This window comes from Ustilago hordei, assembly GCF_900519145.1.
Source record: "Ustilago hordei strain Uho2 genome assembly, contig: UHO2_contig_08, whole genome shotgun sequence".
NCBI classification, from domain to species: Eukaryota; Fungi; Basidiomycota; class Ustilaginomycetes; order Ustilaginales; family Ustilaginaceae; genus Ustilago; species Ustilago hordei.
The window spans coordinates 184,635-199,132 of NW_024545262.1; the positions used below are offsets into that span (position 1 = coordinate 184,635).

At 50.7% G+C, this 14,498-nt stretch overlaps 3 protein-coding genes across 3 annotated transcripts; 2 read left to right on the top strand and 1 right to left on the bottom strand.

The window, feature by feature from the left end:
- Positions 1–454: 454 nt before the first annotated feature.
- UHO2_04186 (related to Ribonuclease Z / related to thiamine pyrophosphokinase 1) lies at positions 455–2,836 on the top strand (the record flags this gene model as incomplete). The annotated part of the gene is made up of 1 exon (XM_041555859.1): positions 455–2,836. One exon carries the CDS (start codon positions 455–457, stop codon positions 2,834–2,836), a length of 2,382 nt encoding a protein of 793 aa, XP_041411793.1.
- Positions 2,837–5,594: 2,758 nt separating this feature from the next.
- Positions 5,595–10,741, bottom strand: UHO2_04187 (uncharacterized protein; the record flags this gene model as incomplete). Its single annotated transcript, XM_041555860.1, has 4 exons — positions 5,595–8,040; positions 8,119–9,235; positions 9,334–9,542; positions 9,825–10,741. The coding sequence occupies 4 exons, from the start codon at positions 10,739–10,741 to the stop codon at positions 5,595–5,597; spliced, it is 4,689 nt and encodes a 1,562-aa protein (XP_041411794.1).
- A 1,553-nt stretch (positions 10,742–12,294) lies between these two features.
- Positions 12,295–12,810, top strand: UHO2_04188 (uncharacterized protein; the record flags this gene model as incomplete). The annotated part of the gene is made up of 1 exon (XM_041555861.1): positions 12,295–12,810. The coding sequence occupies one exon, from the start codon at positions 12,295–12,297 to the stop codon at positions 12,808–12,810; it is 516 nt and encodes a 171-aa protein (XP_041411795.1).
- Positions 12,811–14,498: the final 1,688 nt, after the last annotated feature.

A 14,498-nucleotide genomic window follows, 5' to 3' on the forward strand; every position in this document is an offset into this window, starting at 1 on the left:
CCCTCTTACTATCATCATCAACAAAATGCCTCAACTCCAACTACTGACAAATGACTTTAACTTTTTTTTGGATTTTTTTTTTTTTTTTTTTTTTTTTTGGCAATCCCGCCTGGACACTCAATCGCACAAAACAAAACCGAAATTGTATAGACCTAACACGAACAAACTAAAAATAACACCGAACCAGGCTCCTGGCTTTTGGTCAGGATGATGTTGTGAAGAGAGGCGGCCAGACGCGCACGCCTTCATGAGTGACCACGTGACGCATTTCAAAGCTTGTCGGCCAATTTTGGAATTTGTGAGGCTCAATCTTGCATCAAGAAGGTCGTGTGTGCTTGCCATCACCTTTCTCTCTTCACCTCAAGCATCAGCACCTTCGACACTGTCTCCTCCTTCTGCTAGACGCGAGCATATCAAAGAGCTCGCTACGGTTAAGCGGGCCCCACTATACACCATGGTGGCACCGCGAATGTCGATCAAGTTCCTGGGCACTTCGTCCATGCCCAACCCGACTAGGAATTACTCTTCCTTACTCTTCAAGTTGGACAACCACACCGTCATGGTCGACTGCGGTGAAGGCACACAGCGCCAATTCAGATCCCGCTACGTCGGTGCCGATGAGCGTCTTGCAAATCTCAAAACCATTCTCATCACCCATCTTCACGCCGACCATGTTCTTGGTCTGGTTCCATTACTGATGTCGATGATGGGCCCATCCGGCGCTTCTCCTCCCGCAGATAGCGCAGCACCACGAGTAGAGATCTACGGACCGCCAGGTCTGAGAGCCTTGATACGGACCACATTGTCTCTGTGCTACTCGCAGCTCAGTGGCAAGTATGTCGTGCACGAGTTTGTGTGGCCGTCGACCAGTCAGCTGCCAGATGGTGCAGCCCATGCGCTCAGTGATCAGCCTCAGCGGATGGTCCCCGATCTACCTTTGCACGACGGAGAAGTAGCTACTGGACGTGACCTTGATATGGACTCCCGATCATATAGCTGGCCCAACTTCCTCGAGCTCAAGACCTCTTCACATGGTCCAAGCGTGCGTGTCAGCGCAGCTCCTATCTCACATCGATGTCCGACGCTCGCATATGTATTCGAAGAGGAAGCCAGAGCGCCACCACTTGATCCCAGTATAGCTGAAGCGTTGAAGCGAAATGCGAGAGCGCTCCAAGAGCAAAGAGGGATCCGACACCCGCTATCGCTCCTATCGACGCTCACAACAAAACGTCGCTCAGTTCAACTGCCAGATGGAACCGTCTTGCATCCTCCACCACTGAGCCTGCCTGGTCGCAAAGTCACCCTCATGGGCGACACAAGCGACGGTACTGGCGGCTTCTCTGAAGCGCAACTCCACGCCGGATACGGCCTGCCTGCCCTCGCTTACGGATCCGACGTCTTGGTCCATGAGAGCACCAACATTGCTCTCCCACCGTATCTCAATAAGAACGGCAAGGCTGACACGCTTCAAGATGTAGCAGCGAAAGCGAAGCTGCGTGGACACTCTGTGCCCCAAGTAGCAGGCCAGTTCGCTGCTTTGCTGAATGCGAAACGACTCATCCTCAACCACTTCTCCACTAAATACCCAAGCCCGCCGCATCATCTTCTCGACACTGCAGGCATCAACCGGGACTCGACACAGGTGCAGGAGGGCAGTCAGCAGGCAGGGCGAGATCGAAAGCTGGGCGATCCGGAGCGAAAAGCGTTCATCATGAAGGAGTTCGAAGTACAGGCCTATCAAGCTTGGCAGCAAGCCATCAAGAGGCAAGGGACACAATTCCAGACGTACTCAGCATTCGATGGGTTCCACTTTGAGGTTCCTGCTCGGCCAGAGGAGGTTGAAGGGGTAGCAAAAAGCGGTGATGGGAATGTGTATGCAAGGCCATGGGAGGCAGTAGTAGCACAAAGTGACAACGGCAACAGTCTGAAGAGGAAGCATAACGAGCAAGGCACAGTAAGCGACGAGAAAATCAACGTTTGGGATCCTTCGTCTTTCCTCGTGCCATCGTTGCGAGCCAATGCACCGCGATACGCCATGGTGTTGCTCAACTCACCAATCGACAGGCGGCAGGTGGGCCACTTTCGACGGTTGTGGGATTCTGCCTCTCTGCGACTGTGTGCGGACGGCGCAGCCAACCGACTGCTCGACACCTTCGGCGCGACAGCATTCGAAAGTCAGAGCGGGGCTTCCTCTGTGTCCTTGCCAAACGCCATCTTGGGCGACTTGGATTCTATCCGACCAGAGACGCAGAGCTTTTTCGAATCAAAAGGCGTAGGAGTGCACGTCCGACCATCGCAGTACGCCACAGACCTACAAAAGACAATCCAAGAGATCCAAGACCAGGAGGATACAGCAGCAGACGGCGTCGAGAATACAGTCATTATCTTTGGCGGTCTTGCAGGGCGTTTGGATCAAAGCGTACACACTCTGCATGTGTTATGGCAGCTAGCGCCCGGTACGAAGGATTTGGGCGGCATGGTGGATCCGGATGCAAGCAACGAGCGAGGCGACAGGCTGAGAAAGCGACCACGCACGTTTGCTATTGGCGATGGCAGTGTAGCCTGGTTGCTGCCCAAGGGGAAGCACACGCTGAAGATGGCAAGAGAGGTGATGGGAGAGACATGCGGTATCCTACCTCTTGGTGTGGGCGATGATGGTGCTAAAGTGACGACCAAAGGTTTGCAATGGAATCTGGAAGGAAACTCGACGACATTGGGTGGATTTCTGTCGACATCAAATTACCTCTTCGACAAGGAGGGTGTAGTTGAAGTGGAGAACGACGAGCCAGTATACTGGACCGTAGAGCTTCGTCCGGATAGCGACTGCAGTTTGTGAGCGCTTGGCAAGCTCAAGATGCTGCCAATCAGAGACTTAAGTTGCTTTGATGTATTGCCTTTATGGAGCACTGCAAGGCGAATAGCAGCCACCTAGCTCTTCTCATCAGCGAGCAAAGAAAGTCGTCCAACATGGAGAGAGGAATCACCAAGACAAGCAGCTCTTCTCCAAGCATGAATCGGCTCTAGTGTGGCAAACGACATTGTCGAGAACAAGCCTGGTAAGCTGAGTCTGAGTTTGGCCTCGCGAAGCCCAAGTGAAGACGTCCTTACGGCGGCTACTTGGCTAGAGTTCGAGGTGTAGCGGCGCCACTGCGAAAGATGTTGAAGTTTGGGTCCCGATACTGGCGATCGGGGAGAGTCTAAGTACGATGTCACTGCTAGTTATAGACAGAAACAAATATACACAAGGGGGTATCAAAGTTTTTGCATTTTTTAAAACCCGGGTTTTTTCAAGAGCATATTTTTCAAAAAAACGCAAAAGCTTACATAAGCTCTGCAAAGGGAAAACAAAAAACCGCATTTTCAAAAACGCAGCTCAGGAGGTGCATTTGCAAAAATGCGGTTTTTTTATCACTCCACATCTTCTCTCCTTTCCTCACTCTCATTGCACTTTTGCTCACTCCCTCTTCCTTGCACTCATTCAACATGACCTCCTCCACTGATGATTCTGGTGACATCTCTGCAGAGTTGTTATGCCAGTCCACTACACCTACAAGCTCTGCAACTCAGACTGAAAGCATGCCTGTGCTGTCTCAATCTGGTTCTACAAGTGCTCCTGACATCCACACTTCCTGTCCAACTTGAGCCTCTAGATCTGCCACAGGCAAGAAGAACTTGACATGGTCAGGTGCCAATGTTCTTCACCTTGTCACAATCCTCTACAACAACAACTCCTACCAGCACACTCTGCTGCCATCTCGAGAATTGGCTGAGAGCAATCCAGCCCTCAAACTTTGCAAACATCCCATTTTTCGGGATATCTCCAAGATGATTTTCCCAGGTGCATCTGTCGATCCCAATTGCATCAAGTCCAAGCTGAGGTGGCTGCTAGAGACATACTACAGGGAGAAGAAGAAGCTTTCACTCACTGGAGCTGGTACACTGCTGGAGGACATGGATGCATCCAACCTGGTAAGTTTTGGTGATCTTCATTGCTTGCAATAGTATGCTTGGATGCTGATTCATACTTTCAATTTTAAACAGTCCTATGTATCTTGCATTGCCCTGTCAACAAAGTATGCTTGGTTTGAAAGGATGCATGAGATGATGAATGGCCGATTCAATGCTGATCCCACAGCACTTATCACAACTCCCAGTCTCGACTTCACCAGCAATGATGAGCCTGACATGCCTTCAAATGGCCCAGCTGACATACCCATGGATATTTGTGGCAGCGAGCTGTATGATCACAGTGCTCATGGCCATGGTTTGCCTCCTATTCTTGACTTGATCAAACCCACCAACCCCCTGGCTGCTGTTGCATCCACTTCTGGTGCATCCTGTCAGGGGTCTCGCGCCTGAAACCCAGGTCGGTCTGTCGAGATACTCGGTGACTATCAAACTGTGCGACAGCTATTGTCTCGAGATACTCGGTGACTATCAAGTTGTGCAGTGACAGCAGGTGGCGTTTGTTGTATATACTATCGTAGGTTTCGGCTGACCTCTGTGGACACTCCGTTCAGGGGTAGCTCGGCACGATCAATATCAATGTTATGATGACACCAAGGTCTGGTGTGAGTGTTGATGATGATGAGGTTGATGGTGTTGGTGATGAGATTGGCGATGTCGATGATAATGAGGTTGATGGTGTTGGTGATAAGGTTGGTGGCGTCGACACGAGTGTCCAGTGTGTTGACTTGATGCTTGAAATGATCCCCGGACCGCAGTGGACTACTGCCTTCGGTTCTATCTATATCCGGACCGCTAACCTGCTATGGGCGCCTTCGGACGTCAGGTAGTGGTGATACAACACACACACTACGATGAGGAGCAACCTTGATAGATTGCTGCTATGCTGACTGAAACTAATGTATACTTATGCTGAAGTGATAACTAGTTATGGTGAGTAGAGTGGATGGGGATCCACTCGACCTATGATGATGAGAAAGCATGGTTATATACCTCTTCACAGCATTGCCAGCGATGCTGCTCCTGCTCTCTCTCCAGAGAGTACCTTCTTCATCGAGTACTGATCAGGGGCCTCTCCTGCTTGGCACCCCTGTGCCTCTTGAGTGGTGTCGACTCCTTCGACACTGCTCCTCCTCCTCATGACCTGTGTCGACTCCTTCGACACTGCTCCTCCTCCTCATGACCTGTGTCGACTTCCTGTCTCTCGAGCCCCTGAGTGGTAACCATCTGAGCTTGGTCCTCCTCGTGGCTGCGCCTGCTCTTTGAGCTTGGTCCTCCTCGTGGCTGTGCCTGGTCCTCCTCGCATATGGGCTCAGTGCTCCTTTGCATGTGAATCCATAGGAGTCCATGGTCTCCATGGAGACTGCACTACGACCATGCTCTCTACTGGTATCGACTAGGTCTTCGATACCTGTGCTCCGTCCATATGAACCAGTGACCCTCCTGCTTCTTGAGCATCCAGGCCCATGACACTACCCCCCTCTTAAGAGCCGAGCTCCGTCGAGGCATGCTCTGGTCTGGTTCATGCTGACTCCTCCTCTTCCTTGACAACATCGCCCCCGTCATCCTTCCTCCTTCTCTCAACGTCATCCTCCTCTCTCTACTCCTCCTGTTCTCTCTTCCTCTCTCTACTCCTCCTGTTCTCTACTTTGTCTACTCACTTGTCCCCCCTCCGACACCTCATACTCCTGGATGAGGTCGGGACAGTTGAGGTTCTCTACTGGTTCCCATGAAGCAGCTTCTTCTGAGTACCCTCTCCACAACACCTTGTACTCTGTAGTCCCATTGTGTGAACGCTTGTCGATGAGTGCTTCGACTTCGAAGTCGAGGTCCTCATCTGGAAGTGGTGGCATGGTGGGCTGTTCAGCACGTTGAGGAAGAGAACTTGTTCTTGCTGGCTCGAGCATGGAGACATGGAACACATCATGCACCCTAAGGTTTGCTGGCAATGTGATTTGGTAAGCTCGGCGTCCTACCCGTTCCTGAACTGGGTAGGGTCCTGCAAACCCGGTATCCAACTTGGGTGTGGGTCTCCGTGTCTTCCAGTTTCGGCGGTTGATATAGACCATATCACCCACCTTAAACTCAATGTCCTTGTGCTTCCTGTTATACTGGTCTACTGATCTACGTTGTGCCTCTCTGATCTGCTCCTGGAGGTACTTGCAACGCTCCTTTCCATCCATGAGGTACTCGAAGCGACCTGGATCATTGACTCCTAGTCGTTGAGGGATGTCAGGATGAGCTTTGGGGTTCCATCCATAGCATGCAAAGAATGGTGAGACACCAATGCTGTTGTGGACCGTGTTGTTGTATACAAAGGCCGCAGTGTCCAGCAGGTTGGCCCAGTCATTCTGCTCATAGTTGCAGTACATCCTGAGATATTGCTCTATGACCTGATTGACTCTCTCTGTCTGACCATCAGTTTGAGGATGGTAAGCCGTGCTAAGTGAGTGCTTCACACCCATTTGCTCTGCAAATGCCTTCCATGCTCCTGATATGAACTGCCTGCCTCGGTCCGAGACCATGTGATCTGGATATCCAAAGAGTCTAACCATGTGTCCATATAGCAATACTGCAGTCTGTTTGGCCGTGACTGTCTTATGGGTTGGAGCTAGTATGGCAAACTTGGTTAACCTGTCGACGATGACTAGGATAGAGTCATAGGTCTTGGAGTCATACTTCTTTGATGGTGGTAGTCCTTCAATGAAGTCGAGGGATATGGAGCCCCAGGGCCTGTCTGGGGTTGCTAGTGGCTGTAGCAAACCATATGGACGATGACGAGGAGCTTTGTACCTAGCACATACAGGACAACTTGCTACATAGTCTGCAATCCAAGCTGTCATGTTTGGCCACCAGTAATGTCGTTGAGCTGCCTTGATGGTAGCATCTCTTCCTACGTGTCCAGCAGTGATACCATCATGACATTGGGTCATCACCATGAATCGCAGATGCTCTACAGAGAGAGACTGTCCATCTACCTCTTTGGCACTCCTTGAGTGTCGGTTGTTGGTCCTCCCTGGCATGATCACCTTGGGGATAACCAACCTTCCTCCACTGTACCATAGGTCATCCTTGAGTTCGAAAGGCTTCTTCCTATGTATCTCCTGTAGCTCTTGGTCTAAAGGCTGGAAGATCTTGACCAGGTCTTTGAGACCTTTTGATGCTATGGACTCCATCGAGATCATGGGGGCCACTAGGAGCGAGTCATGGTCTGCTGTCTCCTTGAACACTCGAGGAGGCAGTAGTTGCCTCACATTGTGATCCTGCTCTTCACCAGCTGGTTGCATGTCTGTCCTTCTGGTGAGAGCATCGGGTTCACCACCTTTGTCTCCTGGTCGATACTGCAATATGAAGTCGAAGTCTGCTAGTAGTATGGCCCATCGAGCCTGTCGACCTGTGATGCGTCTCTGTGACTTGAAGTACTTGAGGGCTTCATGGTCAGTGAGGATGACCAGTTGGTTCGGTAGTCCAGCTAGCATGTGTCGCCACTGAGTGAGGCAGGCGACCACAGCTAGGAGCTCCTTATCATGGATCTCATAGTTCTTCTCGGCAGAAGACATCTTCCTAGAGTAGAAGGCCACTGGATGCCATCGTCCTTCATGCTCCTGCTTGAGTACTCCTGCTATAGCAAAGTCACTTGCATCAGTCTCCATCCTTGTTGGAAGGTGGTAGTCGAAGTGCTGAAGCACTCCTGCTGATGTGAAGGCCTGGATGAGCTTGTGGAAGGCCTGTTGGGCCTCCTCTGGTAGCTCGAACTTCTTGAACCGTTCTATAGGCTTTACCAGTGATGTCAATGGCTTGGCTATGCAAGCAAAGTGGGCTATGAACCTTCGATAGAAGTTGGCAAAACCCAGGAACCTCTGGATGTCATGGATTGACTCCAGCATTGGCCACTCTTTGACAGTGCGCACCTTTTCTGGGTCCATCTCTATACCCATTGGCTTGATGATGTATCCCAGGAACTCGACTATCTTGGTGTGGAACTCACACTTCGACAGCTTGGCAAAGAGCCTGTTGCTCCTCAAGTGAGTGAGGACCTTGGTGACATGCTTCACATGTACCTCCTCAGTGTCACTGAAGATCAGGAAGTCATCTAGGTATACTACCACATATATCCCAATGATGTCTCAGAAGATGTCATTGATGAATGACTGGAAGTGAGCCGGAGCATTGGCTAGGCCAAAGGGCATCACTAGGTACTCATAGAGTCCCAACTGAGTGCCAAAAGCTGTCTTCCATTCATCTCCTTTAGCAATCCGGATGAGGTTGTATGCTGCTCTAAGGTCCAGCTTGGTATAGATCCTTGCCTTCCTGAGTAAGAACAGCTGCTCCTCGATGAGGGGCAATGGTGCCCTGTTCTTGACAGTGATCTCGTTGAGACCTCTGTAGTCCACACAGAGTCTGAGACCTCCATCCTTCTTTGGTACGAAGAGCACTGGTGATCGTGCCGGGCTCTTCGATGGTCTTATGAACCCCTTCTCGAGGTTCTCATCCAAGTATCTCCTCAACTCGGACATCTCCTTGGGTCCCTTAAGGTATAGGGGCCCTTGAGGTGGCTTCCCTCCTTCTATCAACTCGAGGTGGAGATCATGCTCGGTATGATGGGGCAGCTTGTCTGCTTCCACCTCATCAAACACATCTCGCAGGTGTTGGTATGGCTTTGGTATGTCTGCAGCCGTCACCACCTTATCTACCTCCACCTCCATCTCGACTCCTTTGTCTGCGCCTGTAGGTACAAAACCAAAGGCTGGGAGTGATGATGGTGGCTCCTCTAACAGCATGAACCCTATGGGTCCATCTTCCAGAGCTGCTCGTAGTATGCGCTCTGCTGAGACAAACTCGTTACCATGAAGGGTTGGTCTCCTCATGGTTAGGTCCCCTGCTCTTGCTGCTTCAGGGGGTCTCCTAGGGGGTCGGTCCTGCTCCTGAGTCTTGAACTCCAGCTGGCCCGTATCCCATTGTATGGTGGGTTTGAGCCTCCGTAGCTCAGTGAACCCCAGGATGAGGTCATAGTCTGCAGTGTCGGCCACTGAAGCTTCGACCACACCCAGATTGTGTGTACCAATAGATACCTGCATGCTCGCAGAACTATTGATGGAGAGTTGGTGCCCGGTGACACCATGGATCGATCTTGTTTTTATGGGTTTTGTGGGTATTTGGTACTTACTAATGAAAGAATCTGAGACTATGGACAAACCAGCACCGGTATCAGCTAGTATCCGAGCAGGATGGTCTTGAACCATTCCAGAGAGCTCCAGTACTGCTTTGCCTCCACTGGTAGAGAAACATACTTGACAATCTTGATATATACAGAGTGATGGCGAGGAGGTTTGTAGAGCAATGCATGCCATCAGTGCATCACCCCACTGACGTTTCCCTCGTCGTCATCATCATCGTGCTCCTCCTCGTGATCGGGGTCCATGGGTTGCTGGTATGAGCTGAGGTCCATGGCCTCGGGGTCACCCGTCTCAGTGCTGCCTGTGTGGCCATCTCCTGGGTCGGTGGCCTCCTCGAAGGGGTCTGCTGTGGTGACCATAACCTTTGGTCCCATGGGTCGAGAGCTAAGAGGGTTTACCCTCCTGCTGGGGCAGTCTCTGGCCCAATGGCCGATACCCTTGCATACATGACAGGTGTTGATACCTGATGGGGCAGGGCTTCTTTGCTTCGAGGGTTGGGTGGGATGATGAGGAAGGGGTCGGTTTAGGTTTTGTATAGTTGCTTGTGTAGTTGCTTGTGATGGTGATCGAGCTGGATAAGGTTGAGTGGGTTGTCGGATGGGGATTGAACTTTGATTTGGCCGAGACCCAGTTCTTAGTGGAGGTGACGTGGCATTTGGAAGTGAGTGTCTAGCCGAGGACTGCTGTAGTAGCATCCTCTGTCGATCGATCTCCTCGACCTCTCGATACCACTCCCATCTCTTCCCAGGTGGATTCCTCTCGAACTTCTCCTGTATGCTACGAGTGAGACTACCTCTGAAGAGATCAATCACTAGCTCATTGTCATCTAGGTTGACCTGTCCTTCCAAGTCTCTGAACCGCTCTACATGACGTGTGGCGGCACCAGGAGCATCACTTGTGAGTCTGAGAGCCAACAGCTTGTTGTATGCCTCCATCCTAGCATTGCGTGGGTTGAACTGCTCTGACAGTCGCTCTGTGAAGTAGTGCCAATCATTGAACAACCTTCCTTCTCTAGCTCTATCAATACGGAGCTTGGAGGTCCACCACTCTCTTGCTGTCCCTTCCAGTTGAGCACCCATGTGATTGATCATCCTAGACTGCTCATACACCTGGTTGAACTTAAACCATGCTTCGGCTTCTAGAATGAAGATCTCCATGTCTCGGGGATTGAACTTTGGAAAGGGGGTGGCGATGGGCTTTGACCGGTTAAGCTCTGCCATGATGCTGGTATCCTCCTCGTGGTCCAGGGGGTAAGGGTCCGTCCTAGTCCTGCTGTAGGGGTCCAGCTTAGTCTTGACATATCTTGGCCCAGTAGGTGAAGCATACTTCTCATAGTTGATGTCCTCCTGCTCATCCAGGTTGAATGAGACTGATCGTCTTGGTCGTGGAGCTGGAGTAGGGGTATGTGGGTCTCCTATCATAGACTCATCTCCTCCTCCTGCTTGGTCTTCTGAGTGAGAGAGGTCCATTGTCTCCTCCCTGCTCAGTTGAGCTCGTTGTAATCGTTCCTCTCGATGACCCTGTCTGGTAAGCTCTAGCTGTGCTTCCAATAGAGTGAGTAGTCTATCGAGCTTATTGTTGAGGTCTGGGTCCATCATGGTGATCGTGAGGAGCTGCTTGAACGATCCACTCTAATGTCAGGGGTCTCGCGCCTGAAACCCAGGTCGGTCTGTCGAGATACTCGGTGACTATCAAACTGTGCGACAGCTATTGTCTCGAGATACTCGGTGACTATCAAGTTGTGCAGTGACAGCAGGTGGCGTTTGTTGTATATACTATCGTAGGTTTCGGCTGACCTCTGTGGACACTCCGTTCAGGGGTAGCACGGCACGATCAATATCAGTGTTATGATGACACCAAGGTCTGGTGTGGGTGTTGATGATGATGAGGTTGATGGTGTTGGTGATGAGATTGGTGATGTCGATGATAATGAGGTTGATGGTGTTGATGATAAGATTGGTGATGTCAATGATAATGAGGTTGATGGTGTTGGTGATAAGGTTGGTGGCGTCAACACGAGTGTCCAGTGTGTTGACTTGATGCTTTGAAGTGATCCCCGGACCGCAGTGGACTACTGCCTTCGGTTCTATCTATATCCGGACCGCTAACCTGCTATGGGCGCCTTCGGACGTCAGGTAGTGGTGATACAACACACACACTACGATGAGGAGCAACCTTGATAGATTGCTGCTATGCTGACTGAAACTAATGTATACTTGTGCTGAAGTGATAACTAGTTATGGTGAGTAGAGTGGATGAGGATCCACTCGACCTATTGATGAGAAAGCATGGTTATATACCTCTTCTCAGCATCGCCAGCGATGCTGCTCCTGCTCTCTCTCCAGAGAGTACCTTCTTCATCGAGTACTGCTCAGGGGCCTCTCCTGCTTGGCACCCCTGTGCCTCTTGAGCTGTGTCGACTCCTTCGACACTGCTCCTCCTCCTCATGACCTGGTGTCGACTCCTTCGACACTGCTCCTCCTCCTTTGATCAGTGACAGTTCCTTTGGCTCTTGTCTCTCGAGCCCCTGAGTGGTAACCATCTGCATGCTCCTTGAGCTTGGTCCTCTTCGTGGCTGTGCCTGCTCCTTGAGCTTGGTCCTCCTCGTGGCTGTGCCTGCTCCTTGAGCTTGGTCCTCCTCGTGGCTGTGCTTGGCCCTCCTTTGCATGTGAGTCCATAGGAGTCCATGGTCTCCATGGAGACTGCACTACGACCATGCTCTCTACTGGTGTCGACTAGGTCTTCGATACCTGTGCTCCTTCCATATGAACCCATGACCCTCCTGCTTCTTGAGCATCCAGGCCCATGACACCTGCTATGGGCGCCTTCGGACGTCAGGTAGTGGTGATACAACACACACACTACGATGAGGAGCAACCTTGATAGATTGCTGCTATGCTGACTGAAACTAATGTATACTTATGCTGAAGTGATAACTAGTTATGGTGAGTAGAGTGGATGGGGATCCACTCGACCTATGATGATGAGAAAGCATGGTTATATACCTCTTCACAGCATTGCCAGCGATGCTGCTCCTGCTCTCTCTCCAGAGAGTACCTTCTTCATCGAGTACTGATCAGGGGCCTCTCCTGCTTGGCACCCCTGTGCCTCTTGAGTGGTGTCGACTCCTTCGACACTGCTCCTCCTCCTCATGACCTGTGTCGACTCCTTCGACACATCCTTTGCTGGTGCTGGTGATGATGACATTTTTACCACACCTTTGCCTTCACCTTTGCAGGCTCAACCACCTTCCTCCACTGCTGGTGGCTTGGATGTCTTTGATTCCACCTCTTTTCAATCTTCAGCCCAGCTCTCTCCAAGCACCAAGCACAAGCAAGGTGCCCTTGATCACAAGTGCAACACACTTGCTGAAGCTTTCTATCATTCTTCCATTGATACCCTTCAGATCCACCTGCAGCTTGAACAGGAATGCACCAGACATGAGAAAATACTGGAGGCTGAGCATACCAAGCACAAGGAGATGTGCCTGCATCATGAGAGGGAGGAGAAAGAGCACAATGAACATGTTCGCACATGTGATCATGAAATGGTGATGGAGATGGTGCACCTCCTTGCTTCTCAGGCCAGCATTGAACAGGATGCTCATCAGAACACCAGCAACAACAACAACAACACAGACTCTTCATTCAATCTTCCTGTCTTGTAGCATTACATGTACTATCATCCAGTCTCAATGCAAAGTCATTTCTGAGTGTTTTTCTGTAGAGTGCAAGTATGAGGTGAATAAAAATGATGTGCAGCACAGTCACATAATGAGCTCAAAAGCATTTAAACAAAAAATTTCACTCTCACACCTCTTCCATTACTACCACCACTCCACTCTGCTGTCAGGGGTCTCGCGCCTGAAACCCAGGTCGGTCTGTCGAGATACTTGGTGACTATCAAGTTGTGCGACAGCTATTGTCTTGGTGTCAGTCTCGATGAGATAGTCATTCAGCGACTATCAAGTTGTGCAATGACAGCAGGTGGTGTTCATTGTATATACTATTGTAGGTTTCAGCTGACCTCTGTGGACACTCTGTTCAGGGGTAGCTCAGCATGATCAATATCAATGCATAGATTATGATGACACCAAGGTCTGGTGTGAGTGTTGATGATGATGAGGTTGATGACATTGGTGATAAGGTTGGTGGGTGTTGATGATAAGAGGTTGATGGTGTTGGTGATAAGGTTGGTGGCATCAACATGAGTGTCCAGTGTGTTGACTGATGCTTGAGGTGATCCCCAGACTGCAGTGGACTACTGCCTTCAGTTCTATCTTGATCCAGACTGCTAACCTGCTATGGGGCGCCTTCAGATGTCAGGTAGTGGTGATACAACACACACACTATGATGAGGAGCAACCTTGATAGATTGCTACTATGCTGACTGAAACTAATATATACTTATGCTGAAGTGATAACTAGTTATGATGGTTGTGTAGAGTGGATGAGGGTCCACTTGACCTTTGATGATGAGAAAGCATGGTTATATACCTCTTCACAGTGTTGCCAGTGACACTGCTCCTGCTCTCTCTCCAGAGAGTACCTTCTTCATCGAGTACTGTTCAGGGGGCCTCTCCTGCTTGCTTGGCAGCCCTGTGCCTCTTGAGCAGTGTCGATTCCTTTGACACTGCTCCTCCTCCTTACTATCCTGCTTGTTTGGCACCTTTGTGCCTCCTGAGTGGTGTCAACTCCTTTGACACTGCTCCTCCTCCTCAGGACCTGCTTGCCGGTTCCCTATACACTGCTCCTTCTCCTTTGACTGGTGACAGTTCCTTTGACTCTTGCCTCTTGAGCCCCCTGAGTGGTAACCATCTGCATGCTCCTTGAGCTTGGTCCTCTTCGTGGCTGTGCCTGGTCCTCCTTTGCATGTGAGTCCATAGGAGTCCATGGTCTCCATGGAGACTGCACTACGACCATGCTCTCCAATGGTATCGACTAGATCTTCGATACCTGTGCTCCTTCCATATGAACCAGTGACCCTCCTGCTTCTTGAGCATTCAGGCCCATGACATCTGCAACCTTTCGGCATCACTCTTGCTGCCATCCCCCCTCTCCATCCCCCCTCTCCATGCTCCCTCTCCAACTCCCTTCCTCCTTCCAGCCATGGTGCACTACAGCAACAAGCAAGTAATTCTCAATGACATTGTCTGCACTCTTGAGCTCTCTATACCTGCGGAGGTCATCCAAAACACCAACAGAGTGCAGCACTCCTGCAGCACTGACATTGACAACTTGGATGACAATGGTGACCCAATTCCACTCTCACAACACCTTGTCTGCTTGTACACTTTCATATGCAAGCAAAGGTACACAATCACATGTTACACTCCTCTTGGCTGTGCTGATAAGC